Source organism: Natator depressus, chromosome 6, assembly GCF_965152275.1.
Source record: "Natator depressus isolate rNatDep1 chromosome 6, rNatDep2.hap1, whole genome shotgun sequence".
NCBI lineage: Eukaryota > Metazoa > Chordata > Testudines > Cheloniidae > Natator > Natator depressus.
In genome coordinates, this window is record NC_134239.1 from 51,477,146 (window position 1) to 51,504,087 (window position 26,942).

Sequence of the window (26,942 nt, forward strand, 5' to 3'; positions counted from 1 at the left end):
GTTAGGCACCTAACATCAATGATGCAGGTGCTTAACATGCTTAGGTGCTTTTGAATCATCAGGTGCCTGCCAGTGTCTTTAGACAGCTAAATACTTTTGAAATCTGGCCCTAAAGGACTAGGTTTGTGTTCCCTCTGGCTGAATATAGCTGAGGGTTGAGGGGAACGTTTTGACCTGAGTAAGCCAGCCCTTAATTTCCCTCTGCCCCAAATCCTGCAGCAATCAACACCACAACAGTTTAAAATCATTACCGCCATCATTAAACATTATTAAAGGCGCTCCATATTCTACCCTTTGTGCACCTCAGCATCAGCCTCCTCCCTTCAGATCACAGCGGACATTTTTCCAGAGGATGGAAGGGTGTAGGCAGGCAAGGAGAGCAGTGTATGTGTGATCCCTTTTCCATTTCAGAAGTAGTAACTGGCCCTACCTGCTTTTGAGCTAGTGACCAAGAAGTGAAAGGATAAAAGCTTACCAAGACATGGCTACTTTATGCACTTCCCAAATCCAGGAGAGTCAGTAAAATCACCTTCACAGATACTGTATTACAATACACAGAGATGTCAGTAGCCAAACAGTGTTATTCCCAGGTTAGATCCATCATACCTGGAAGATAGCCATACCTGCCTATCATCCCAGTGATAAAGTGCCACATCTGGAAATTGATGGTAAATATATGACAACGGACACACTGTATTTAGCTGTATGAATAATACCTCATTTATGAAATGCTTTGTGTTCTAGTCCAGGATGCTGAAATTTTTGCAAACATGCTCGCCTGTCTATAGTATCACATGCAAATTCTGTCCCTTGGACTAGAATTAAATCATGAGAGCAAAATCAGTTTCTATATTTGTTTAATTGTTTTCCTTAGGATAGCTGTAGCCCTCTCAGACCCTCTTGGAGTTTGAAGAGGGATCTCACAGATGTACCCTTTTTAATATTCCTCTTCTCCTTTTCCTCCTAAGCCTCATCAGCAATCTTCCCTTTGATGGAGGAGGGCTGGAGCATCGCTCCTTTCAGAGCTTGTCAGTACAGTTTCCTGTGGGCAGAATTCAGTGTTCTACTTTATCGGTCTGTACATGTATGTCACGTGCATTACTGCAATACCTGAGTGCCTTACAAAGATCACTACAACCACAAGATGCAGACTTGCACATAGTCTAGTTTCCTCCCTACTACTTCTAATGCAGATGAGACATTTAATTTCATTCTCTCCACATAATGGCAAAGCCTAATGCCTCTATAATTCTCTCAACTCCTGGTAGCCCAGAAAACTGTCACCTAAACTCAGATGTCCCACTTCATAACAGAATTACTTCAGCTCCTGAAGTGGGGCCTCAACCCTGATTGGGGCCTTTGGCTGCTGTTATAAATAAATATTAATAATACTACTAGGCCAGTCTGAGTGACTACACTTGGACCTATTATAGCTGACTAATTCTGCCTCAGGTCTCATGGTCACATCAGTTTTAATATTTTTCCTGGAGGTATATTAACTTTGGGTCCACCAGTTTCTTTCAGTATGATGATGACTTCTCTTGCTGTTTACACAGCATCTAGTGCAAAGTGCACGGTAAAAGGATGTACATAAGATCAGGGAATTGCATGACATTCTCATTCTTTTCTGAGAACCTCCTCTTCACTATTATTTTCTTACATGCCCTCAGGGGATTGGGGGAAAAGGGATTAAAAAAACCCTCTTTTGTTGTTAGTAAATGATCTACAAGGTACCCTTTTTTACTCTACTTCATGGCACCTGTTTCCCTGATAAAGAAGGAATCACTCCATAAACAATCAGTCATGTTGGAAAGGAATTCTCTTCTAGGACTGGGGATTTTGGGGCTGGGTTCAAACTGTGAGTTTTCACCTGGAGCACTTAGCTAGGCGTGTCCTCTGTTCTTCCTATATTTTTTCTTCTATGCTTCTAACATAACAAAGCTTTGGAATGTAATCAACGTAGATCTTGTTACAGTTCCTTTGATCCGAAAGGATCCCAAAGTATGGGCCAAGCTTATCAAAGTGAGGTCCCAATATGGAGAAACCATCTCTGGGTTGGAGCATAAAAGGGGTGTAAAAGTGCACGAACACACCAGATTAGGCCAGAAAGTGAAGGAGAATCCTGAGTCCAGCTAATCTCAAGAGGAATTTTAGGGGAGCAGAATGATCTGACACCCTTAATTCTTGTAAATAGTGTTGTCAGGAGATATTTAATGACAGAGTGATCAGGAGTTCTGTTTTAAGTTTTGTCCAAAAAATCCCCTTTGTCACCATATTGGGGTATTGATCATGACTGACTCAGAGGAAAGCATGCCAGCTATTTGACTGCCAACATCACTTTCTGCTATACCCTGGGTTTTCCTTAGCAGTCTCCCCCTTCGTAGCTTTCTAAGAGTTAATAAGATCACAGCCTGCAGGCTATTAAATCTCACAGATTAAAGGACTGATCATTTCATATGATAGAAATAATATAACTAACTGTAACTATTCCCAAAAAGAAAAGGAGGACTTGTGGCACCTTAGAGACTAACAAATTTTATGCTCAAATAAATTTGTTTGTCTCTAAGGTGCCACAAGTCCTCCTTTTCTTTTTGCGGATACAGACGGCTGCTACTCTGAAACCTGTAATTGTTCCCACTTTGACTATAAAGATTTTAGCTTCCCCATCACATTTAGCAGCTGCAGCACCTGTGATAGTGAGTCATTCCATTGTCATCTTCTAATTATAACTCAGATATTAAAAAGAACAGGAGTACTTGTGGCACCTCAGAGACTAACAAATTTATTTGAGCATAAGCTTTTGTGAGCTACAGCTCACTTCACTGAATGCATCGGATGAAGTGAGCTGTAGCTCACGAAAGCTTATGCTCAAATAAATTGGTTAGTCTCTAAGGTGCCACAAGTACTCCTTTTCTTTTTGTGAATAGATACTAACACGGCTGCTACTCTGAAACCTGTCAGATATTAAACAGATTCCTCTGCAAAGAGCTCCAGAGGTTCAAAGGTACCTCTTATTTCAGCAAAACTAACAAGGCAGGATTTAATTTTTAGTAGACAGCGGAAGGAGGTCAGGTTGCTAAAGCAACTGCATGTGTTCAGTGTTCTCCTTTATTTTGTAACAGGACTCTCAGGCTTCTCTAGAATTAGAATTTCAGTTTAAAAATATACATTGAAAATAGGACATAAAATATGCCACTGGGCTTCAAACCTCCCCGCCCCCACCAAGACGTGTGTATCTTGGTATAACTCCACATCCTGCAGTGTGATATCAATAAAATAACACTCATGTTTCTTTACAGTTAATTACTATTTATGTACTACAAATATTGGGAGTATACAGCTGTGGATTGATATTTCTGATGCTTAGACAAATACAGATCCAACCTCTACAGATCAGAATACAAAGCCAATCAGATCATTCAATTTTATTCAAATTCATATCCAAGAAATGGTAAATAGTTCAGTAAGGGAGTAGCAGCAGTAAGGGAGTAGCAGAGGTGACTAGCAATAAAAATCGATTGAGCACTCAAGTCACATGGAATCCTTTAGTCTGTGGTTTCAGCAAATGAATTGGTGTGCGTTATATACAAATATCAACCATGAGAATTATGAATCAACATTTATTGAAGATATATACATAAAAGGTACAACACTTAGTGAAATATTGTATTCACGGATTATTTCCAGTATATAAAGAATGTCCAGTTTGTTTTATACATGAAAGTTACAGAAATCAGTTCACACAGTAAGAAAGCATTTAAAGCAAATGGCTAAAGTATTACTGTAAGGAAGAGAAGTTCTGAATTACTTAGGCATTCCTACTACACTATAAAAGAAAGGGGAAGCCCAGAGTAAGTAGAAATTTTATCGTCTGCATTCATTAGTCTTCAAACAAAATGTGCTACAGATACTGTACAATACGTCACTTCAAGTCCCAGATAAACATTTACAATCGAAGGAAAAGATCAAGCTTCTTTTGTTTTGTTTCTTTTTCCATGAAGGAGCCAAGCTAGTGAGTGGGCCTCTCTTGAGAGGAAGCATGTGAGGAAGCATGTGAGGCCTAGAAGTAAGCAGGGAAGACATGGAGTACTGTGGAACATGCAGTTTGAATGGAAACATAATACATCTCATAAGAAACCACACATCCCCCACTGCCTGGGCCTGATTCTGAACTCATCCCAGTTTTACCCTTGTTTAACTCCATTGACTCTAATGGAGTTATTTTCAACTGTGAGGAGAATCAGGACCATTGTCTCCGGGAACTAATTGGCTTGATGCATCTCTCCCGAGGTGTCTCAGATCCACTGAGCATCAGTTGTACTTCATAACACTTTCAGTTTTCAGTCCAGAAATGAGGATTTCTTCCTTATAAGCTCATGGACATGACTTATAGCACAGGTTTTACAATATCCCTGACATTATATATTTGCCCTATGTGCATTGTATGGATGTATAATTCTGCAAATCAAATAAGCATAAATGAACACCAAAGACCATTTTTGTCTTTTTTGCATAACTGACATGCATTTGATTTTGTGCTTAATTCTCAATATCTATTAATATCCTTATTTGATAATGGAAACAGCATTAGTCAATCCGTTTACTTATGGTTCTATAAATCTTATGCAGATTGTTTCTACAGAGGAAATGAAATGAAGGTTCATGCTTTGCATTCCAGGGCACATAATAGAGTAAGCAGTCAAGCATGTGCTTCTGTTTAAGACTAAATGTCAGGCTTAGTCATGGTCTTCTGACTTTAGTTTCTTCACTGGAGTCTGCAGTCAATGAGTAACTGAAAGTGAGTCAGAGGAATCCTGAAACTCTGCTGTGTGAATATGGATTCCTTGTTGTAAGCTACACATATTGCCAACGATAGACATGGTGCCGAGAGGGAGAGTAAAAGTTAATTTTTCCTTCTGACCATTGTGCTAATTTACACAGTGACTTACTAACCTTATGTTGCTACAATTCCAACATGCCAAGTGTACAAGAAGCACCTACTCCTAAACTAAATGAATCATGCACATGCACATTAATTCATAATGTATTAACTATTACATTCACGGTGCAGCACATCCATACTGCAATCACTTTCACTGAGGGCCAGGGAATTTCATATGCAATGCCAGTTAGATAGTTGAAAACTAAGAACATATCTACGAGTGGGCTGCGTATAGGATTTCACCATTATCAAAACAAGATATGCATTGACATGTTGTTTATATACATAAACATACAAAGCCAGTTATCAAGCTATGGAAATTATTCAGTTAAATGTCTAAAATAAACACAACACAGACAACCAAACCAAAAACAACCAGAAAAGAGGTTTTCAAACCAGAGATCAAATTTTCTACTTTGTCTCAATGCACATCAACAAATTAAATTACATGAAAATACAGCTACCTGTACTGTATGCACCATTTCACTGAAATTACACATAGATAGCTATGTTATCTACGCAAAATGGGGAGAGGCACTGATCATCATGCTTAAGCAATGAGTAAAAATTGGTATTTATAAGGATGCCATGTTTTGACAGCTATTAATACTTCAGCTACACACTACGCTATCTTCAACTCCAATTAAGAGAATACCTGATATGACTGATTTAAAAATATAAGGAGATTAAAAAATAAGGGCACATCAATACATAAATATATATCTTTTACCCACATAAACCTCAGGAGACTGTCAGGGCCCTACAACAAATTTCTGAAAATGTATCTGCTTTGTGGACAGGTGACATTTTCAATTCCATGTTCTTTTTTGTCTTGAATTGTAGGCCATGTGGTTGATTCACCACATAAGGAATTTTCCTTGATGTAATTTTTATTGTTGATTTTAACTAAGCAATTGACTGTAGTCATTTTTATTTACTAATTAAATATGCTTCATTAATTTCATGACCTTAAGTCCAACAGGTGTTTGCCTACCAAGAATTGATTGTTATAAAAGAAAAATAAATCCCACTTGTCCTGGTCAAAAATATATGGTTTGTTTTTCTTATAAATGTTTAAGAAGGCAGGAGGTATTTCTACAGTGCTCCCCTATTAAAGTGGTCCCATTGTTGTGTCATTGGTCCATTTACATGAAGGCAAAGCTAAGAGGCCAAACACTGAATTCTTTACCTAGGCCAAACTCATACAAGTTTTGCCTGAGTAAGATGGACTGAGTGACTGATCCTTTACTCCTTGCACATGCAGATCTCCAGCTCACAACCCAAGCGTTGTGGGTAAATCAGTTATTCAGGATCTGACCCTGAGAAACAACTAAGGATTTGGCCCAGGTAAAACCATGCCAAATGTCACACATAAGGGATGAGCAATCCATAAAATTGTCAATCTAGAAGATTGTTTAGGATATAATAATACAGTGTTCCATAGTGAACTGCAGCATTTAAGGACACCTCGAAATTCTTAATTCCTAATTGCATTTTGTGCTTTGCTTATAATTCATCACTAAATTGCTTTTCTTAGTTCATTAAACAAAATACAGGAAAAAAAATATTAATCCTAAAATGTTGTTAGAAAACTGGTTTTGCTCTAAGGTATGGATCACCTGTAAGAATTTTTCCCTTATCTTATATGGTCATATATAAAATATTATAAGAAAATATTTGTGTGTCTGTAAATTACAGATACTAAGTAATTTAGTTCCATCTACATTGTAGTTCTTTCTGGTTTCTGGAGAATAGGTACACGCCCATAAAATCTGTATTAATGGCTGAATCAGTTTTGAGCATATCATATTTAACAAGTGTAATTACATGTGTAATTCTTTTCTCATGCATTCTATAAATTACAGTTCACACTAGAGGATTAACTGGATACATTAAGAAAGAAAGCAGGATAGGTAGGAAAGAAGTCTATAGATTTTTGTTGCAATATTCTTTAAGAAGGAAAGACAACCTGCAGTACATGAGAAGTTACAAGCCTACATGAAGCCAAAAATGGAAATACTTGAATCTATAGTATTGACTGCAAAATCTGTTTGTGAATATGCTTTGCAAATGGTCTTCCAAAACTCTAGAAAAGAATGATACAAAAATCCCCATGAAGTATCCTATTTATGTACAAAGCACTACGCAGTAATTAGACCATCTAGGTTATGTGATGCTATCTATGAAACACAATTTTGTAAGTTTCCTCTCTACTTAAAGGTGTATGTCTCAGAGTATTTATTGAAAATATTGAAGACTCTGCTGTCTTTAGTTACGAAAATCAGACTAGAAACATTAAATACTCCAACAACGGCAGGTGACCGCTCTGTATAAGAACCTAGAATGACAAATACGTGATTTGGGGAAATAAACCAAAAAGCTGGGTGATGTCATAATATTATACCTCCCTGCCTCTCCAAACCCTTCATTAGCACATTGGTGAGTGGCATCTTTAACTAGCAGAAAACCTATGTAGTGCCTCAACAGTATGCTTAAACACTGTTACCATATGGAGTTCAGGGTTTATAAAGGACCATGGCTTTAAATGCATCACTGCCATATCCCTTAGGAATTGTAACTGTGGGTAGCAGAGAGCTGCCAGGTTTCAACTTATCAGATGAAGATGTCTCTTGGGTAGGAGGAAAGGCTGGGGATTGGGTCTAAAGAGTCTTGTGTCACTAAACCCATGCATTCCACAGATAAACAAGTTCTCAGTGCCTTGGCATTAGTGAAAATTAGCAGCATTGTGGCTCATTACAGCAACAGATTTCAATTCAATACCAAACAAGAGCCTGGGAAGAAATAGGGGGAAGCAAAGGGTAACTATTAGTGTGGACCCAATTCTGCAGTCCTCTCTCTGGAACAGCTCCCATTGACTTTAGTGGAAGTTTTGCCTAAGTAATGCCAGGATGGCAGAGTCTGCCTGAGAACTGCAGGACTGGTCCCTGCATGTGTGTGTGTAGGGGTAATGGAAGATTACTGGAGAAGTGAAAAATGTATGTTACAAAATATTGCTTCTAGTGAATATTGAGCAAGAATTTAACACTTGTGGAACACCGTCTCAGGGCAAAGTTCAGCAAATTTGTTTCACATCTCCTTATCCTCCCTTCCCTTTCTCAACCTTGCTGTGCAGGACAATTGCTTTTTGTAATGTCTGTACGTCACTCTTCTGCGAGACAAAACTAGATAAAAGTCTTTTCTTCAGCATCATCAGCATGACTGAAAAAGATCACTCTCAAACCTATGTTTTTTCAAAATATATTCTATGTGTAGCAGTAGTTTCAACACAAGATGGCCTAAAAGTTAATAATCATGCTACTGCAGCAGGAGCAGAATTGCTCCCTGGTGTAACTCCATTCAGATCAGTAGAGTTACACCAGAGAAGAATTTGTCCCAATGTGCTATGTGCTTATGACAATAACCCACAAGGCAAATATTACAGTAATGGGCCAAGAAGTCACAGTAATACGATCAGCTGTAGTCTTCTGGCTCGGTACAGTAGAATACTGCAGTGTATTTTTATAAGTTGCCTTTATTTATTATTCTGTGCTTCCTGGAGTAAAACCAAATGCAGTCAACAAAAATGGAACAAAAGGGACTTAATCTAATGAGAAGGAGATGTACTTTTAAATATTCATAATAGGGTTTTTCAGGCCTGGTACTGAAGCTCAAAGCCTTTCTAAAGGCATTCACAAGAGGCTGTGGAAGTCAGAGGGTAGATTGGCAACTGATGCTGTTTTCAGAAAGCGGTTTGCTTTCCCAGCCTCATGCTGCTGTATGATGCCTGTTGTAGCAGCTCAGCAGCAATCAAAGAAAAGACAGGCAGTTGCTAGTGTAAATTAATTTGAGCTCTGTTGGGTTTTGCTGCCGCTTCTATTGATAAGACAAGTAGTTTGCTCTGCTAAACATCAGCATCCATCAAAATACCAACCCAAGGATTGATGATGGAAAACAAATCAGAACTCTCTGTTGCTCATAGATCTTTAAAAACCCGTAATGTTTGGAATTCTGTGTTCCCAGAGGTGTTGGCAGAGTCCACTTACTAGGATTCTAGACAAAAATGGACACTAGCTATATGTCGGGGTATAAACAGAGAAGAAGCTTAATGAGAGTGGTCTGAATTCAGATGCAGAGGTTTAAACTCACTGCTGGGATGGGAAATGATTTCCCCTTATTGGCAGAGACCTTTTGGATGGGGGAGGCATCGTCAGCTAGAGAACCAAGAAAAGATAATTCACTGGGATCAGATGGAAGGAATTGCACAGTCTGTTTCCATTGGCTGAAGGAGGTGGGAGGGGCCACTGTTGGACCTTGACCCTTCTTAGATTCTTCTACATTGCAAGAGTTTAAAAAGCTTTCAAAAGGTGACAACACAGACCATTCAATCAATTTAATCAGAATCCATATTATTGTTTGTTGCTTACCTGCCAGCATTGCCAAAATAAGCTCCCACAATAGCCCTATTTATGAACAAATTAATCCCTCTTTATTTTAGCTTACAGCATTCACTGATTTTCTTCTGTCTCTGATGTTGTGGCCCATATTTTGGTCTTTGCAAGTGGAGGAAAGATGGTGTATTTATAATTATAAATGACTGAGATTGTTATATGTACAGAAATTGAAAACAGACCATTTCAAATAAGACAGCATGGACCTCAACATGAAATACAGGCTCTGCTCCTGCTCCCACTGAAATCAGTGATGAAACCCCACCTGCTTTCCAACAATGCAGGACCAGGGCTAAAGTCTCCAGCTAGCACTAAGAACAGACAATGTATTAATAGCAACTTCTCTGGAATGGTGAAGGGTGAAAAATAATAATCCTTCTCCATCTTAAAATTAACAGGAGTTTTTAGTGTATATAGTTGGGTTGATCAGGCTCTGTTCAGGCTGCCAGGTGCTAAGTGCTTCTGGAAGGAAGCATACATCCTCAACTCCCAAAGGGAATTCAGAGTGGTCCGCAACTTGCAGGCTGTTTTCAAAGAAACAAAAATAGTCTCTCCGTTCTAAATGACAGGGGCCCCCCTTACTGTAATACTGTCTAATTGGCATAAATATAGGGGCATCTTAATGCATGAGACCTGTGTAAACTTGTTTTATACAAAGTGCTGGTGCAGTCTTTATTTTTCTGGAGGAAGAGTACAGAAGAAGGAACACATTCAGAAGCAAACTGTTTCGCCAAGTTAACTATAATGTGCACTGGGCCTTGAAGACTAGCACCAGAACAAACCCTAACAGAGTCATGGCCCTCATTCAGCAAAGTTCTCAAGCAGGTGCTTAAGTCCAGTCCTATTCAGAAAAGCACGTGCTGCTAAATTTTAAACCTAAGGATGCTTACCAGTATCCAGGCTTCCCATGTTCTACTGATGATGTCAGTGTTCTAGAGGGCACATATATATCCTACTTCTGTAAGTAGCAGAGCAATAGCCAAGAGCAGAGCAAAGCAAATGACTGTAGAAGGGAACTTCAGTTCATATGGAAATAACTCCAAGCGTGTGCTGCTTTATTCTGTGCACATCCTTGAGTTTTGCCATCCAAACAATGGGGAAATGAGTAAAGGAAGAAAACACTCTGAAGGCCACATGCAAAATAATGAGACTAAAGGAAGATGTGACAGTGACAAGCATTATCCACTCAAATGTGAAACTTGCATTAGCTTGAGTAGCCATTTCCTGGGTTTTTGTCTTGTTTGTTTAGTTACGCAGCAACCCAGCCTCATGTGGAATGAACAAATTACCAACTACAAGCCAAGTATGAGTTACATTTCCCCCCAAGAAAGCTTTTTGATGGTTAAATTCAGTACTGTGCCAGAGTAGCTACATGTTAGATATTACATGGGAGAATTCAGCCTGGCAGATAGCCAAATTGTTTCCCATAAGCAGCACATTTCTAAGTAGAAGAATGACACGATAATTATCTTTTGAAAGTTCCCTGAGTTACTGCAGCTAACAAACTATAAAGTCTTACTTAAAAATCCTACAGTCTGCTTTTTTAGTCAAAACTAAAGCCCCAAATTTGCTCTCTGTACATGGGTAGAGTTACTCTAGATTTTCACCTCCTCCTCCTCTAGTCCCATCTGAAGAATCACTTTTTAAAGGGAAATCTGGCCAAAGCAGAGAGGTGTAAGGAAGGATGTCTGAACCCCTGTTTCTCAATAGGTAACTGTGTGGAGCGGCTTAGTCACATGGTGCTGGCTCTCCTACCTGTTTCCAGCTATCATATTGCTTTAAAAAAGACAGCTAAAAATAGACTAAACACTTTCCTAATGTTACCTTTCTCTGTAAGCAGTTGGTGTAGCTGCCACAGGGAAGTTAGATTATTATGAATAGGATGGAAGTGGTTTAGGAGATCACCTCTCTAAAATATGGGCCAGGCTATGAAAGTCTTTGAGAACCCAAGCTCTACACTCCAACAAACACTATGTTCTAGTCTGGTACAATTGCAGGGTGATCATATGTCCCGTTTTGGCCGGGACAGGCCCTTTTTTAAGCCCTGTACTGGCTGTCCTAACTTTTTTAAAGGAGGCATTTATCCCATTTGCTCTTGATGACTTGATCAGTTGGCACAAGCAAATGGGACAAATGCCCGTTTTTGTTCAGAAAAAAAAAAGCAGGGTGTGGAGCAAAGAGGGTGAGCAGAGATGCCAGCCCCCCGTTGTGGCGGGAAGGCAGAGCTTGGGGGGAGACAACATTCCAGCATGGGGCAGGGGGCACCAAGGTTCCAGTGATGGGCAATAGCCTCCTGAATGAGCCCTCCTCTCACAGGGTTCCAGCAAACAGCTTCCTGAGGGGGCCCCCGCAGGGCACCAACGATGGGGAACAGACTTACGTGGCGGGGAGGGAGAAGGGGCCTCAGGTGAGCAGCTGGGGGTGTCCTGTTTTGTCTTTTGGAAATATGGTCACCGTACACAATTGCTACTTAGCTCTCAGTGACTTTTATGAGATGAGCCAACAGCCCAAATGTTAAATAGAGTTATTTTAGAGAGTGTTAGAGCTTCTCTTGCGCAATTGATCCCTTTCTGTGGGGATCAGGGAAGTGAACTCTTCTTCAAATCCAGACTAGGTCCCTGATCCTGAGTTCTGCGTACCCACAATTTCCATTAAATATGTTGAACAAGATGGAACAGAATTCCATAGAATGGTACAAAAGACCTACAGAAAAGGACTAAATTCTCTATTAAATTCTTTAGGTTGTCAGAATAATGTCCATAGAACTCACAGTAATTTAATAGCTATTAAATTCGTTAGGGCTTTTCATTTAGTGAGGCAGCAAGGGGATGTCAAAAGAGCACTAATATTCCCAAGGAAAATACTGCACAGCTACAAATATTTGAATGGTGAATTTGTTGACTATAGGTTTGATTCTGCAAACCATTAAACAGGTGAGTAGTCCTTACAAGCAGGGCAGGGGCCCATAGTGACTTCAGCGGAATAGCTAACACGAAAACAAATTAGCAAAACCAGACTGGATTATTGTTTAAACTCTACATTCACACATGTTGTTCCTGTTTATGTCCATGGCAGCATTGCACTGTGCATGGACAGAGAGAAGCACATGTGCGTCATTTCCCATCTCACCTTGTAGGTAGGTTCATTATAAGCTCATAGGCTGGACAGCTCAGAGAACATTTTAAGAAACACTCACATCACAGAAGGTTTGTTCAGTGGGCAGGGTTTCCCACAGCTACCTGGCTCAGCTTTGCTGTAAAACATTATTAATTTCATCATAGAGTTCACCTATGTCTTTACAAGCACTGATTTTTAACAAGCACCTTTTAAACAACCTAAGAGAATGATTATTGCACCTCTACATCTTACAGATGAATGAGTTAGTTATACCGTGTGGACAAAACTCTGCCTTGTTCATTCATATGCCATGTAGACTAGAATCACTGCTTGTCTGACATCAAAGACATTTATACAAATTGTTGCTTCACAATAGAGAGATGGGGATTCAATTTATTGGACTGAATCCTGAAGTGCTGGTTTACTTTTCACTCAGTCCTAACTCTGGCAAAATTCCCATTGACTTCAATGCAAAATTTGACCAGGTAATGACTTCAGGATTTAGCTCATTGGCTCAAATCTAAGATGTACTTGAGAAGAAAAAACAGTTATCACTTCAAATTAAGTGTCCTAAATATACATTTAGTTTAGCGTAGTTAATAAACCGACGCATGCTAAGCACTATTACATTTTAACACCCTATTAGATATAACTGCTTGTCCTCAACAAAAACAATGTTCAATAACCATTTGGGGACAGATTCTGGTGCTCTTCCTTAAGTTAAATAACACCATTCTCCTTGAATAGTTTCAGTGGGACTACATGGGCTGTAAGGTCCTATTTGATGTGAAGAGAGCATCAGAATCTGGCGCTATCTGAGAAAGGCCCAAAATCTGGCCCTTTGTATTTACTCCACTGATTTTAATGAAGTTATGCCTGGGATGAATTTTGCCCCCAAAATCTAAATGAAATATTTATTTGAGAAACTTAATTTAAAGCATACCTGGTGAAGACAAATATTCTGAGTCCCGTCCCCCCCCCCCAATGCCAGCTGCTAATTATCAATAAAACTTATAGAAAACCTTTAGAGACACTTACAATAAATAGTGTAGTTACACAATGTTGACTGTACCAAAGGTACACTGCAGTACGGATTTGTACATACATCACAAGAAGAGACACTGAGAACAATTTAAGGTTTATATGATACTATATGTTCATTACCCTGAGTCCCTGGAGAAAGCCATACCGGCTTTTTGATCTTTCCATTTTGCATCATCTACATTTTCTGCATCTTGAGCAAAAGGGAGAGGCTGGTGAGAATATATCTCTTAACTCAGAGTGTTCTCCAGCTGCATCCATTCAAACAGTAAAAGTGAGACAGATAGTTATGGATCACTGTTTGGCAAAAACACGGTAGCTACAATGACTTGATGAGATCATTGCTAAGTTTCAGTTAACAAATTAAATAAGCAGAAACTTTAGATGTTAAATAAATAGAGAAATATTCTTTAATCTTGATATCTTTTACCATAAGATAGCTTCAGGGGCTTATTAAAGATGGAGATGGGACTCGCTTTCCTTAATTTTCAGGTTTCCAAGGCTCTTCCTCAACAACATTGAAGTCTGCAGATTTGCCATTGGTTGCCAGTGTCACCTGCAAGTAATTATCATTGACATCTAACTTAAAGGCCAAGGCACTTTGACAAGATAAGTTATGAGTTATATGGAGAAGCATGATATTTATAGGAATAACATACTCCATGTGTGAATATATATGTATTTTATATATATTTATTCATAATTCACAATGTCCCCAAAGTGCGGAGAGGTGTGGGGGGGAGGACGGTAATTTTAATATTGGCTAGAAAACATTAGTGAACAATGAGCCATGTTTTTTGGATTTTATTTTCCCTTCACTGTTTGAAGTCGTATAGTTTTCATAAATATTTTACACATATAGACAGTCCTGTCACTTTCAGATTTTTCCTAATTTGCAAGAAGAGTTTAACTTGGACTAAAAATTTTTCCTATAGAACTCATCTGCATTTCAGGACATCTACTTGAGGACATTGAGGAATGTGAAAGGGACAGAATGATAGAGAAATGTGGATACATATATACACACACATTACAAAAACTTCAAAGAAAATGGCAGAATAGTTGCTCCACAGACATGTTGTAAAGCATCTTTCATTGTGCCACTATTTCTACTCATGCATGTGAAAGGTTCAGTTACAATCAGGCCAAACAATTCTTATTAATACTATATTTTATACACAGAACTACAAAAAGGTCATTGTAGCATTTCAAGGTTCATGCTTCAATATTAATTTGATAAGTATAGTGGAAGACCAATATTGGTTTATCAGTTCCTGGGAAATGTTGGTCGCCAACAGTCAATATAAAAATAGCCATGCGAAATCCTTAACAGGAGATGTGTGGGGCTCAAGCTAAATTATTTTGTTTGACTGAGGAAAAATTAACTGGACCTTTACATAGTATGTGAACCTTTGGTCTAATTCTAAATGGATGGCCTATTCTTTCCTAGCTTACCTTCCAAGTTACTGTCCTCAGCTTCATATGAAAACTTAAAGACAGGACTGATATTCCACATGATGGGTAAACCATACGTATGGAAGCATTGGGACAGGGAAACATTACAAAAATGCACCAATGTTTAAAACAAAGCCAACCTTTTTCACAGATAATTGGAAGGGAAACACATGCAGTTACAAGAATAAACATACATATTTGGAACTGAAAACCACAAAAAGTTATGTGAAATGTGATCATAAAAATAGAGAAATATCATGTAATAAGAGCCACTATACTCTAACATAAAAATAGGCTACTTATTATAAATATACAGTGGCTGAACAAGACTATAAACTACTTGAATTTATCTGGAGTATATTACAGGAAGTAAATAGAGATGTCATGTTAATATATTAGCTTTTCAAAACTTTGATCAGAGTTGCAGCAAACTTTTCTCCCCTTCAGTGAATTCTGCAGGATAAGGAAATCTCTCTTCAAGCTCAAGACCTTGGTATTTGGAGCCTGATATGGTAACACTACATCATCATCACACCAAAATATTTGGCAGTTATAGAGAACTTTACATGTTCAAAGTGCTTTCCAAATATCAGCTAGTCCTCACAACAACCCTGTGAGGTAGGTAAGTATTATTATCCCCATTTGGCAGGTGAGGACACTGAGCCAGACAAGTATTTGCCCAAGGCCAGTCCTGTGTTTACTCTACAAGGTCAAGGTTCCTCTCATACACCTGAATGTACTAATTAGGGTCCCAATGAAGAGCAAGCCTAAAACAATGACAAGTGTCAAATGTTGCTAGCTTAAGAGTCAGTGGTATCCAAACAAAAAAGGCCTGCTGATATAATTCAAGAACTGTGTTAAATTCATGTCTGGTAAACAAGAACAGCGTGGGACTGGAAAACAATGAACCAAAATTGGTGTGTTTGAAATTAGAGCAAACTGGTGAACAAAATAATGAGGGGATGGACTAGTGCATCCATCACTCCCTTTTGAGGTTCTTAAAAGAGACTTGGGGGCGGGGGTGAAAATTAGCCGAGGGAAAAACCTGGCTAGCTCAGCACTGGTAGAGTACAAGAAGGGGGAAGGAGCAAACGTCACCATTATGAAAGACAAAATTAGGGAAGTTCTGTTTCCCTGGGTTCTGAGAGTTCCTGTAATGAGGAACCTTTGTAGCTCAATCCAGTTTCTCTGTGGATCTGTCCAACAAAAATCCCACCTTAAAAAGTTCCTGGTAGCAGTGTCACCAGAGCATCATCTGCAAGTGATGACCTAAACCTCAAAATCCCACTGTGTTTGGGACAATTTTGGCGATTGTAACACAGCCAGTAATTTATGGCTTGTTGGTATCTTTTAAATGAAAGAGGGACTGGTCCTGAAAAGTCCTGAAGTGGTACAAGTTCTGAACTCCTTTTAAAATCAAGCCCAGAGTGTATCTGCAGGTTAGGGTGACCAGACAGCAAGTGTGAAAAATCAGGACAGAGGGTGGGGGAGTAATAGGAGCCTATATAAGAAAAAAATCCCAAATACTGGGACTGTCCCTATAAAATCGGGACATCTGGTCACCCGACTTCAGGTGCTTCCTAGTAGCACTAAATCCAATAGAATCAGCCAGTAATTGTCAGGCCAAAAAACCCAGGACTGATTCTAACAAAGGTAATTGGTTCTTTCCACTTCTTTAGGAAGATGAACAGTTTTATCAGACTGTGAAATGGTTTTTCAAAGGAAGTGATAAAAATCCCATCAATCCGGTCTAGAACTGGTAAAAAAAAAATCGATTTTTTTCATGAAAAATGTCTTTTTAAAAGAAATGGATATTGCCAGACAATTTCTTTTCCTTTCAAAACAAAACAAAAAATTGTATAAAAAGTTCATTTTGTTTCAATTTTCAAATTTTTATTTCTTCCCCTGCACCCTACTTCCCCCATTTCTTCTTGATTTTTCCAGTGGAATGAAAGGGAGAGAAGAGAGAGGGGGGAAATATCTCCCAAAATTGAAAACCAAAACAAAATGATTTTTTCATTCAAAATGAAAAGTTTCATTCATCTTAACCTCACCAAAAAAAACCCTGAAAAATTCCATGAAAAAAAAGTTGAACAAAATGAAAGCTTTGGTTAATTCAAAATTTTTTCAAACAAATCATTTGACCCTGGACAGGGCAAACCTCTGAAAAAATGTACTGTGAAGAATGGTCTTTGGCTTACGGGTGGGGACAATGACATCATAAATCTTTTCCATCTCCATTGTCTATGATAATTTAGCAATTGGATTAGTAGAGATGGGACTCGTGTCCATATTCCAAATCTGTTGTGGAGACTTAAAGGTGCCAGAGAAACCACAAGCTTTCTCTTTCTTTCTGTAGACAAATATCTGGGTGTGGTTGACTCACGAGCCAATCTAGACGTGTTTTGATAAAATATGGAACAGGTCACTTGATATACAATCAGGTGGGAGGAGCAGGAGAAGCAGCTAAAGAAAAAATTGGCCATAACATGAAAAGTTTTAATTTGGTTTTGAATTTTTCCCTTTTCAATTAAATATTGTCTTTTGACTTTAATCAGGCCTGTCTGAGTCCTGGTTACCTTGTAAACCTTTATACACAAATCACTCAACCTAGCTTTTCATTCAACTGGGGGGGTTTCTGAAGTTCGCTTCACTCTAATCAAGACATTTTTTTCTTTTTAAAATCCAGGTTAGTTACAGTGAAGATTAGATAAAAATTGCAAAGTTTGTATTTTTACAATGACTACCAAGAATGATGATGAAAGAAAAGCATACATGTGCTGTATGAGTGCTGGAGCGATCAGCTGATATGGTGCATTTAACACGTGTGTCTCTTTATGGCGTATCATGGAAGACTGCCATCAAATAACAATACTTGCACTTGGTTTGCAGTTAGCCTTCATTTGAGCAGCAATAAACGCTCTGTTAACAAAGGAAACTAAGTAGATAGCCATATTCTCTCTGTCTTGGAATATTCCATAATACGCTGCATAATCCCTTAGTTTTTGATATGTAAACATTGTATATGATTTTTCACCTCAAATGCCATGTTTAAGAAGAGTGCAAAAAATCTTTGTAACTTCTTAAACTTACTTAATATCTGAGATTCACAGAGACTGTCACATTTGTGAAACAATAAAAAAAAATACATGCAGTTAAAAAATGAAGTAAAACACAGCATGCACAGCTATATACAAGTCTCAATATCCATAAATGTGAAAGGTACCTTGCATTCATCTACTATGACAGAGTTGTGAGCTGCATAAACACATTGGTTTGAGTTGTTTTCCCTATGATTTTTCATGTCATCATAAATTGACTGAGTCTTGGTCATTTCAATGTCTTCATGCCCCTTATGCTGGGAATCCAGGTTTTCCAGCTCTGCCTTGGAGAGGTGATACACAATGCCAGCACCAAAAGAATCTCCTACAACATTTACTGATGTTCTCATCCGGTCTCTGCAGAAGGAGAGACAGACAGGTTTGATAGTTAATGATAAATCAGTCTGGAGTTCACTATTAGGGAAAGCGGAAAGTTCGGGATGAAAGGAGTGCCTAATTTTGCAGGTGCTGCCGCTGCCGTCATTTATCCTCTACAGAACGTTCATAGGATCTTTAGAGTGGAAAGGATTTTAGCTTTCAAGAGAAGTTGAAAAGAATTGCCTTCCCAGGGGACTATTCAAACAGAAACTATATACAGACTTCCATGGCACAGATGCCCACAGTCACAGATCTGGTTCCCTGATGTGGCAGAGTGATTGTCCAAAGAAACAGCCAAACTGTATTTTGTATTTTGCTGAGATCTGTAAAGTGCCTGCTTCTTGGGTTGGAGATTTCATATCGATATGCCCTTCCCACCTCACTGTCAGTAAATTATCCTGAATTCATCAGGGTCACGAATTCTCTTTACACAACCGGGGAAATGATTTTTAGATTTAGTGATGTATTCCAACTCTCAGGTGGTATAAATAAATAGCCTCTCCCCTTTATTCAAACTCAGGAAGCTATGGGAAGATGATGTGAAATCTCGCTATAGGACTCAAACCTTCAATGCTCCTATTGGATGCTGGTCACTTCGTACCATACAGACACATGGCCAGCTGTTACAGTGGCACTGTGCCCATTCACACTGTATTGCCAGTATTGATCGGGTGTATGTGCCAACAAAATATAGGTCATAACCTGTGAAATGATGAACCAGTGACACTTCTTCAGTAATAAGAGCCTCTGGGTTGCAAGTTGATGCCAAATTAGGCCCACATGCTTCTTTACAAGGAAACATATTTGTTGGCACTTGCAGACATTAGACCATCAGTGGAGGCCCTACCTTTCTCCAGTATCCTTTTTACACTGCTGGTGATTCTGACCATGAAGGAATAGATTCTCCCCCACACCAGAACCCTGCTCAGGTGCAAGTTTTTAAAGGGAGGTTGTCTGAGAACAGGTTTCAGGGCTCTGATTCCATGCCTCCTGCCTATAGCAGACACTAGAGCTGCTCCATTGCACCTGATGTAGTCATTTATGTTAGTGTAAATTAAGTGCAAGTAGATGTAACATGCTTTCACTCTGGTCTGGTGCCATTTTACATCTGTTTTACACTGATGTAAATGACAACAACAACACTGTGGGACTGTTAAAAAGTCACATTTCACCCCAAGAGGCAGCTGTGGTTCCGGGGCAGGGAAGTGATCCATGTATAGTGTTGTGAATGTCTATTTAACTTGAAAGGTGCTTTGAAATTCTTTTAGCGTCCAAAATGTAAAACATAATAATAATAATAATAAATAAATAAATCTGTAGCCCTCTACTGATATTAGCTGGACGGAAGCATCCTCAGAAAACTCTGTTAATTCTAATCTAACAAACCCACAGCAAGCAAGGGAAGAATGCTTGTGGTGGCCTGGTTTCTGCTTCATCAGGGAGTCAATCAGAAATGGGAATATAGAAAGGCTGAGGTGTATTTCCAAAAAACCCAAGTCTACTCAGGAAGATTGAGCAATATGAACTTTGATCAAATGACAGAAAAGCAGGCATGTACAATTCCATGCTGGTAGAATTCCTTTCCACATGACAGTCATTGATTTGACAACATTGCTTTTTCCCTGCTCTTTCTAATATTGCTGGTACTAGGTTTGCATTGCACTGCCGCTCAGCACTGTGCTAAAAGTTTAAATCTGATTTACAAATCAATTAACTACTACTAATCATTTTATATCCTTATGAGTGAAACTTTTGTTTAGCGCTTTGACAAAAAAATTCAGTGTAAACATTTACAAAACCCAGTTGAATCTATTTCACAAGTGTTTTTCATTATTTTGCCATTGTATCTGACAATTATGGTGGAATTTCATAAGCATATCAGCAAATTTTTTGCAAAATATTCATCAAAATAGTACCAAAGTGTGAAAAACATTTTTCATTTATGGCCAATACTCATAACAAAACATTATAGAAGGAAAAATCCCTCCAGTTTTGCTTTGCTTGAGTGAAAGTTTTTACAGTTATGTCATGCACGTATGATCCTAATTCTAGTGGAAGTGGCAGACTTGGAAAATATTACTTGCAGAGGGTTCATTTTTTAATAAAACCCATCAAATATACTGTACTCAGCAATAAGATCTCCATGGAAACATTATAGAACGCCTGGATAATTTTGAGTGAATAGTGTTACATCTTGAATGAATTCATTAATGCCGCTCCAGGGTGCTCAGAATGCCAAGACAGGAGGTGGAGACCAGAATCCACAAATATAGCTCCAGTATGTTTTATATTTAAAAGGTGAGGAGATGCCTCAATCTATCTGTGTCTGTTAGTAGACAAGAAAAGACATTCAACTAAGCAAACGGCACAATGTTTCAGAACTATTCACTTTAGACTGGGCTAGATTGACTTAACGGAAACACGGAGTGTGAAATACTGGCCCCACTGACTCCCATTGACTTCAGTCAGGATGATTACATCCAGAGAGGAAGGATGGGTAAAGAGAGAAGGTTCCATTCATTCTTTTCTTAAAAACAATAGACCAAATTATGTTGATTACAGTGGTACGACCCCACTGAAGTCAATAGGGTTGCATCAGTGTAAATAAGAGGAAAATTTGGCCTAGTAAATTATTTGTGCAATATATCGACTTCAATGTAGCCTGAAACATGAATTCTGAAATGAAGACTGAGAAAGGGAGTCAACCTGGCTTCTGCTGAGATACAGCAAATATTTTGGGAACACAAGGAGTGCTGAAGGAGTCTCTCTCTCTTCCAACTACCCAAAATACTTAGTAATGTCAAGATCAGAAGAATGAACACATGGTTGATGGCTGGGTCAGCAATGATGAGACAAAAAGATTCTTTCATCTGAAGAAAGGATTTCTCATACTTATGTTATTTCTCTTGTAGAATCAGATCCAGCTCCCATTGACTTTTATGAGAGTTGGATCAGGCTCATAGGGTCTGACTCTGTATTCCACTCACTCCAGTATAAATCAAAGTTAGCAGCATTGGAGGCAATAAAGTTATACCACTATATGAGTGAGAGGAGAAGCGGGTCCACCAAATGGTGTTGGGTATTCTTATTAATACTAGTTTGTAAAAAGACGTTGTTCCTTCCAAGGAGCTTTCTTGACTAGATACTCTAGATCCTAGAAACGATCCTAAAAAGGAGATTAAATAAATTCTTCAAGGCTTCCACTGACTCAAAAAGTGACATGCTTAACTTGCCTTCATCCTGTTGGCACTTAGGGGAATAGCTACTTCTGGTTTTCATATTTCATTCTACTTGAGTTTACATTCTAGAGACAGACCTAAGCAATAACATTCAAATCTCAACTTTCCCAAGGAATGTGGGCCTAAGCATTTTGAATTTAGACCCATGTTACACAAGCTACAGAAAAGATTCAGATGTCATGCAGACTTTACCAGTTGTGTTTCTGAATGTAGGTAAAAAGAAAAGGAGTACTTGTGGCACCTTAGAGACTAACCAATTTATTTGAGCATAAGCTTTCGTGAGCTACAGCTCACTTCATCGGATGCATATTGTGGAAAGTGTAGAAGATCTTTTTATATACAAACAAAGCATGAAAAATTACTCCTCCCACCCCACTCTCCTGCTGGTAATAGCTTATCTAAAGTGACCACTCTCCTTACAATGTGTATGATAATCAAGGTGGGCCATTTCCAGCACAAATCCAGGGTTTAACAAGAACATCTGAGGAGAGGGGGGTAGGAAAAAACAAGGGGAAATAGGTTACCTTGCATAATGACTTAGCCATTCCCAGTCTCTATTCAAGCCTAAGTTAATTGTATCCAATTTGCAAATTAATTCCAATTCAACAGTTTCTCGCTGGAGTCTGGATTTGAAGTTTCAGTTGTAATATCACAACTTTCATGTCTGTAATCGCGTGACCAGAGAGATTGAATTGTTCTCTGACTGGTTTATGAATGTTATAATTCTTGACATCTGATTTGTGTCCATTTATTCTTTTACGTAGAGACTGTCCAGTTTGACCAATGTACATGGCAGAGGGGCATTGCTGGCACATGATGGCATATATCACAGTGGATGTGCAGGTGAACGAGCCTCTGATAGTGTGGCTGAGGTTATTAGGCCCTGTGATGGTGTCCCCTGAATAGATATGTGGGCACAGTTGGCAACGGGCTTTGTTGCAAGGATAGGTTCCTGGGTTAGTGGTTCTGTTGTGTGGTACGTGGTTGTTGGTGAGTATTTGCTTCAGGTTGGGGGGCTGTCTGTAGGCAAGGACTGGCCTGTCTCCCAAGATTTGTGAGAGTATTGGGTCATCCTTCAGGATAGGTTGTAGATCCTTAATAATGCGTTGGAGGGGTTTTAGTTGGGGGCTGAAGGTGACGGCTAGTGGCGTTCTGTTATTTTCTTTGTTAGGCCTGTCCTGTAGTAGGTGACTTCTGGGAACTCTTCTGGCTCTGTCAATCTGTTTCTTCACTTCTGCAGGTGGGTATTGTAGTTGTAAGAATGCTTGATAGAGATCTTGTAGGTGTTTGTCTCTGTCTGAGGGGTTGGAGCAAATGCGGTTGTATCGCAGAGCTTGGCTGTAGACGATGGATCGTGTGGTGTGGTCAGGGTGAATGCTGGAGGCATGTAGGTAGGAATAGCGGTCAGTAGATTTCCGGTATAGGGTGGTGTTTATGTGACCATTGTTTATTAGCACTGTAGTGTCCAGGAAGTGGATCTCTTGTGTGGACTGGACCAGGCTGAGGTTGATGGTGGGATGGAAATTGTTGAAATCATGGTGGAATTCCTCAAGGGCTTCTTTTCCATGGGTCCAGATGATGATGTCGTCATCAATATAGCGCAAGTAGAGTAGGGGCGTTAGGGGACGAGAGCTGAGGAAGCGTTGTTCTAAATCAGCCATAAAAATGTTGGCATACTGTGGGGCCATGCGGGTACCCATAGCAGTGCCGCTGATCTGAAGGTATACATTGTCCCCAAATGTAAAATAGTTATGGGTAAGGACAAAGTCACAAAGTTCAGCCACCAGGTTAGCCGTGACATTATCGGGGATAGTGTTCTTGACGGCTTGTAGTCCATCTTTGTGTGGCTGTAGAGGGCTTCTACATCCATAGTGGCCAGGATGGTGTTATCAGGAAGATCACCGATGGATTGTAGTTTCCTCAGGAAGTCAGTGGTGTCTCGAAGGTAGCTGGGAGTGCTGGTAGCGTAGGGCCTGAGGAGGGAGTCTACATAGCCAGACAATCCTGCTGTCAGGGTGCCAATGCCTGAGATGATGGGGTGCCCAGGATTTCCAGGTTTATGGATCTTGGGTAGTAGATAGAATATCCCAGGTCGGGGTTCCAGGGGTGTGTCTGTGCGGATTTGATCTTGTGCTTTTTCAGGGAGTTTCTTGAGCAAATGCTGTAGTTTCTTTTGGTAACTCTCAGTGGGATCAGAGGGTAATGGCTTGTAGAAAGTGGTGTTGGAGAGCTGCCGAGCAGCCTCTTGTTCATATTCCGACCTATTCATGATGACAACAGCACCTTCTTTGTCAGCCTTTTTGATTATGATGTCAGAGTTGTTTCTGAGGCTGTGGATGGCATTGTGTTCCGCACGGCTGAGGTTATGGGGCAAGTGATGCTGCTTTTCCACAATTTCAGCCCGTGCATGTCGGCGGAAGCACTCTATGTAGAAGTCCAGTCTGCTGTCTCGACCTGATGTCTGCTTTAGATGTTGGATCTGAGCAGTTTACCCAGTGCAAAGTACTTCTGTACCTGGGCCCATGGTATGGCATTTGCTAAGCTGGTCAGTCTCACAGCTGGAAAGTAGCCAGCTCTTGGCTACAGCTAATGATGCTGGATTCATTCCAGATGTTGGCACATAATGCTTTCCTATTAAATGTCACCACTGTGTTTTGTTTAGTTTTAAACAGAGAGTTGTGAAAGCTTGGTAAATTTGCCTGATAAAGTTCTGTGTGTCTGTCTTTCTACCCAATCTCTCTGTAAAAGAGAGGGACCAATGAGGATATGATCTGATCTAGATCCAGAACCCCCTTAAGCCTCAATTTGAGGGGATGGAGAGTCAAGGCTGAGATCCAGTCAAAACTCAGGTTTGGATGTGAGTGTTCTGAAATTGTGAAAGCTGTTTTCTGTGAGATTTCAGCCTAATCCTGTCAAATCAGGTGATTTTGTGATCTTTCCTTTCATCTTGAACAATAAAAAGCTCACAAGATGAGCCATTTTTGCAAGATTTTTTCTAATTTGACCTGAAATGCCAGGATAATTGCTATTCTTAAAAGATTTCTACTGTATTGATTTGCATCCAGACAAGTTCCAGATATCAGGCTCATCGTGATTGTCTGTACCTGTATCCACCTCCTGTATTTATATCTATCACTCAGTCAGTTAATAGAGAGCCTGATTCTGATCTCACACAAAAGTTAATGGATTTACACTGGTGTAAAACTAGCATAAGCGAGGTCAGAATCAGGCCCTGAATGTTTCATTAGCTTTATCAGCATGACAAGATATACAGAACTTGCCTCCTTTTTTTCTCTGTCGCGCCTTGACACTAAGCCTGCTGAATTGGAATTAATTTGCAAACTGGATACAATTAACTGAGGCTTGAATAGAGACTGGGAGTGGATGTGTCATTACACAAAGTAAAACTATTTCCCCATGTTTATCCTCCCCCCCCCCCCCCGCTTCTCAGACGTTCCTGTTAACTGCTAGCAATGGCCCACCTTGATTATCACTACAAAAGGTTCTCTCCCCCCCCCCCGCTCTCCTGCTGGTAATAGCTCATCTTAAGTGATCACCCTCCTTACAATGTGTATGATAACACCCATTTTTTCATGTTCTGTGTGTGTATATAAATCTCCTCACTGTATTTTCCACTGAATGCATCCGATGAAGTGAGCTGTGGCTCACGAAAGCTTATGCTCAAATAAATTGGTTAGTCTCTAAGGTGCCACTAGTACTCCTTTTCTTTTTGCGAATACAGACTAACACGGCTGCTACTCTGAAATAAGCCTCTGATATTATCACTATGGATTCCACTGTTGCTTGTCAGGCCAAAGAACCCCAAAGCCCTCCCAGTCTGGGAGAAGGTTCCAGGCTTGTCTTTCACTTGGAAACAATCCTGTAACATTCCTTACAGAGGTTCCTTCTCTGACTCTGGCCTTGTCTATACTAGCAAGCTTCATAACTGGGATTCACCACCGACACAGCTTCATGGCACAGGCATTGCTACTCCCCTGTCGTTTAACCCTCCTCCGAGCAGGGCTAGATGACGCAGAGGTAAAATCGTCTGAGCCCTGCCCACACTGTAGCTCCCACCAGTGGAGCAGCACTACTCATGAATTACGGCTCTGAGGTTCGCTAGTGTAGGTAGGGCTTAAAATGACATTTCCCTAAGAACCCAAACAAACCACATGCTGTATTTACGCATCCTCCTACCAGTAGCAGAACCCTATCTACTTGGCCTATTTTGAGTTCCAATGAAAACATATATTTAAAACCTGAACATGGACCTTTGCTTGTCCTTCCGCTCCTAGCTGCAAATTCCTATGCCACTTTCCTGTTTTGAGCCATGACTTCACGAATATATTTAAAACCACATAATATCCTCTTTTCCCTTCGCCAGCTGCCTGCTGAGCCTCACCCTGGTTCCCCATTCTGAGCTATGATTTCACACAATTACAATATATTTTTAAAAATCATGTATTCCCTTTCCTTGCCCCAGCTGTAAATTCCTGCCTCATTTTCCCCTATAACTGGGACTGGAGCTGTGAACTGTTCTTAGACACTGGTGTGTCACAGACAGAGTGATACACTGGCTGTAACTGAAGAAAATCCCTCATCTCAGATCTAGCAGATATATCAGAGAAGGATGGCTAAAGGAGCTATGTTACGGTGTGGATTGAGACCTTGAATGCTTCCCAATACGGCAACAAGGGCCAATGGCAACAAGGGATAAATAGCATATTATGTCACTAAAGTTTCAAAGCCAAATACTCAGCTCTGCTAAGCCCCTTCTGCATAACTCCAATGGCACAATGCACTGAAGATGCGTCAGTTGGGCTACTGGGGATTCCCCTGGCCTGGGGACATCAGTAAGTGGTATAAAGCTGCACAGCTAGAGTTACACTTCTTCCCAGCATTACTGCCTGCAACCTTATAGCTTAGGCTGTGTAGTGGTGTGCTGAAGCAGGTAAGGCAGTGACCGGAGTGAACTGTGCTCCAGTAATTCAGGCTGATGTAGAGGTTTCTAGGGGTCTGTCACCAATCAGTGCAACTTAGAGGAGCCCTGGGACTGCTCTAAGTTGTGTTGATGGGCTGAACTGGTCCCTGGGAACTCTGTGGCAAGGTGGCACAAAGATATCTATGCCTCCAAACTAAAATGCACCTAAGGATCTGACTCTGGGTGTATTATTATTGTTATAATTATTAATGGGGCTTCTAAATCCCAGAGGTGAGGGAC

At 39.8% G+C, this 26,942-nt stretch overlaps 1 protein-coding gene across 1 annotated transcript in view; it reads right to left on the reverse strand.

Moving 5' to 3' along the window:
• Window positions 1-4,938: 4,938 nt before the first annotated feature.
• Window positions 4,939-26,942, reverse strand: part of SLC1A2 (solute carrier family 1 member 2) — a 114,004-nt gene continuing 92,000 nt past the window's right edge. The window contains exons 10-11 of the mRNA XM_074955275.1: window positions 18,230-18,461; window positions 4,939-14,104 (exon numbers count right to left, since the gene is read on the reverse strand). Of these exons, the coding sequence (XP_074811376.1) occupies window positions 14,030-14,104; window positions 18,230-18,461 (307 nt within the window). The 3' untranslated portion in view covers window positions 4,939-14,029. The remainder of the gene's footprint in view (window positions 14,105-18,229; window positions 18,462-26,942) is intronic.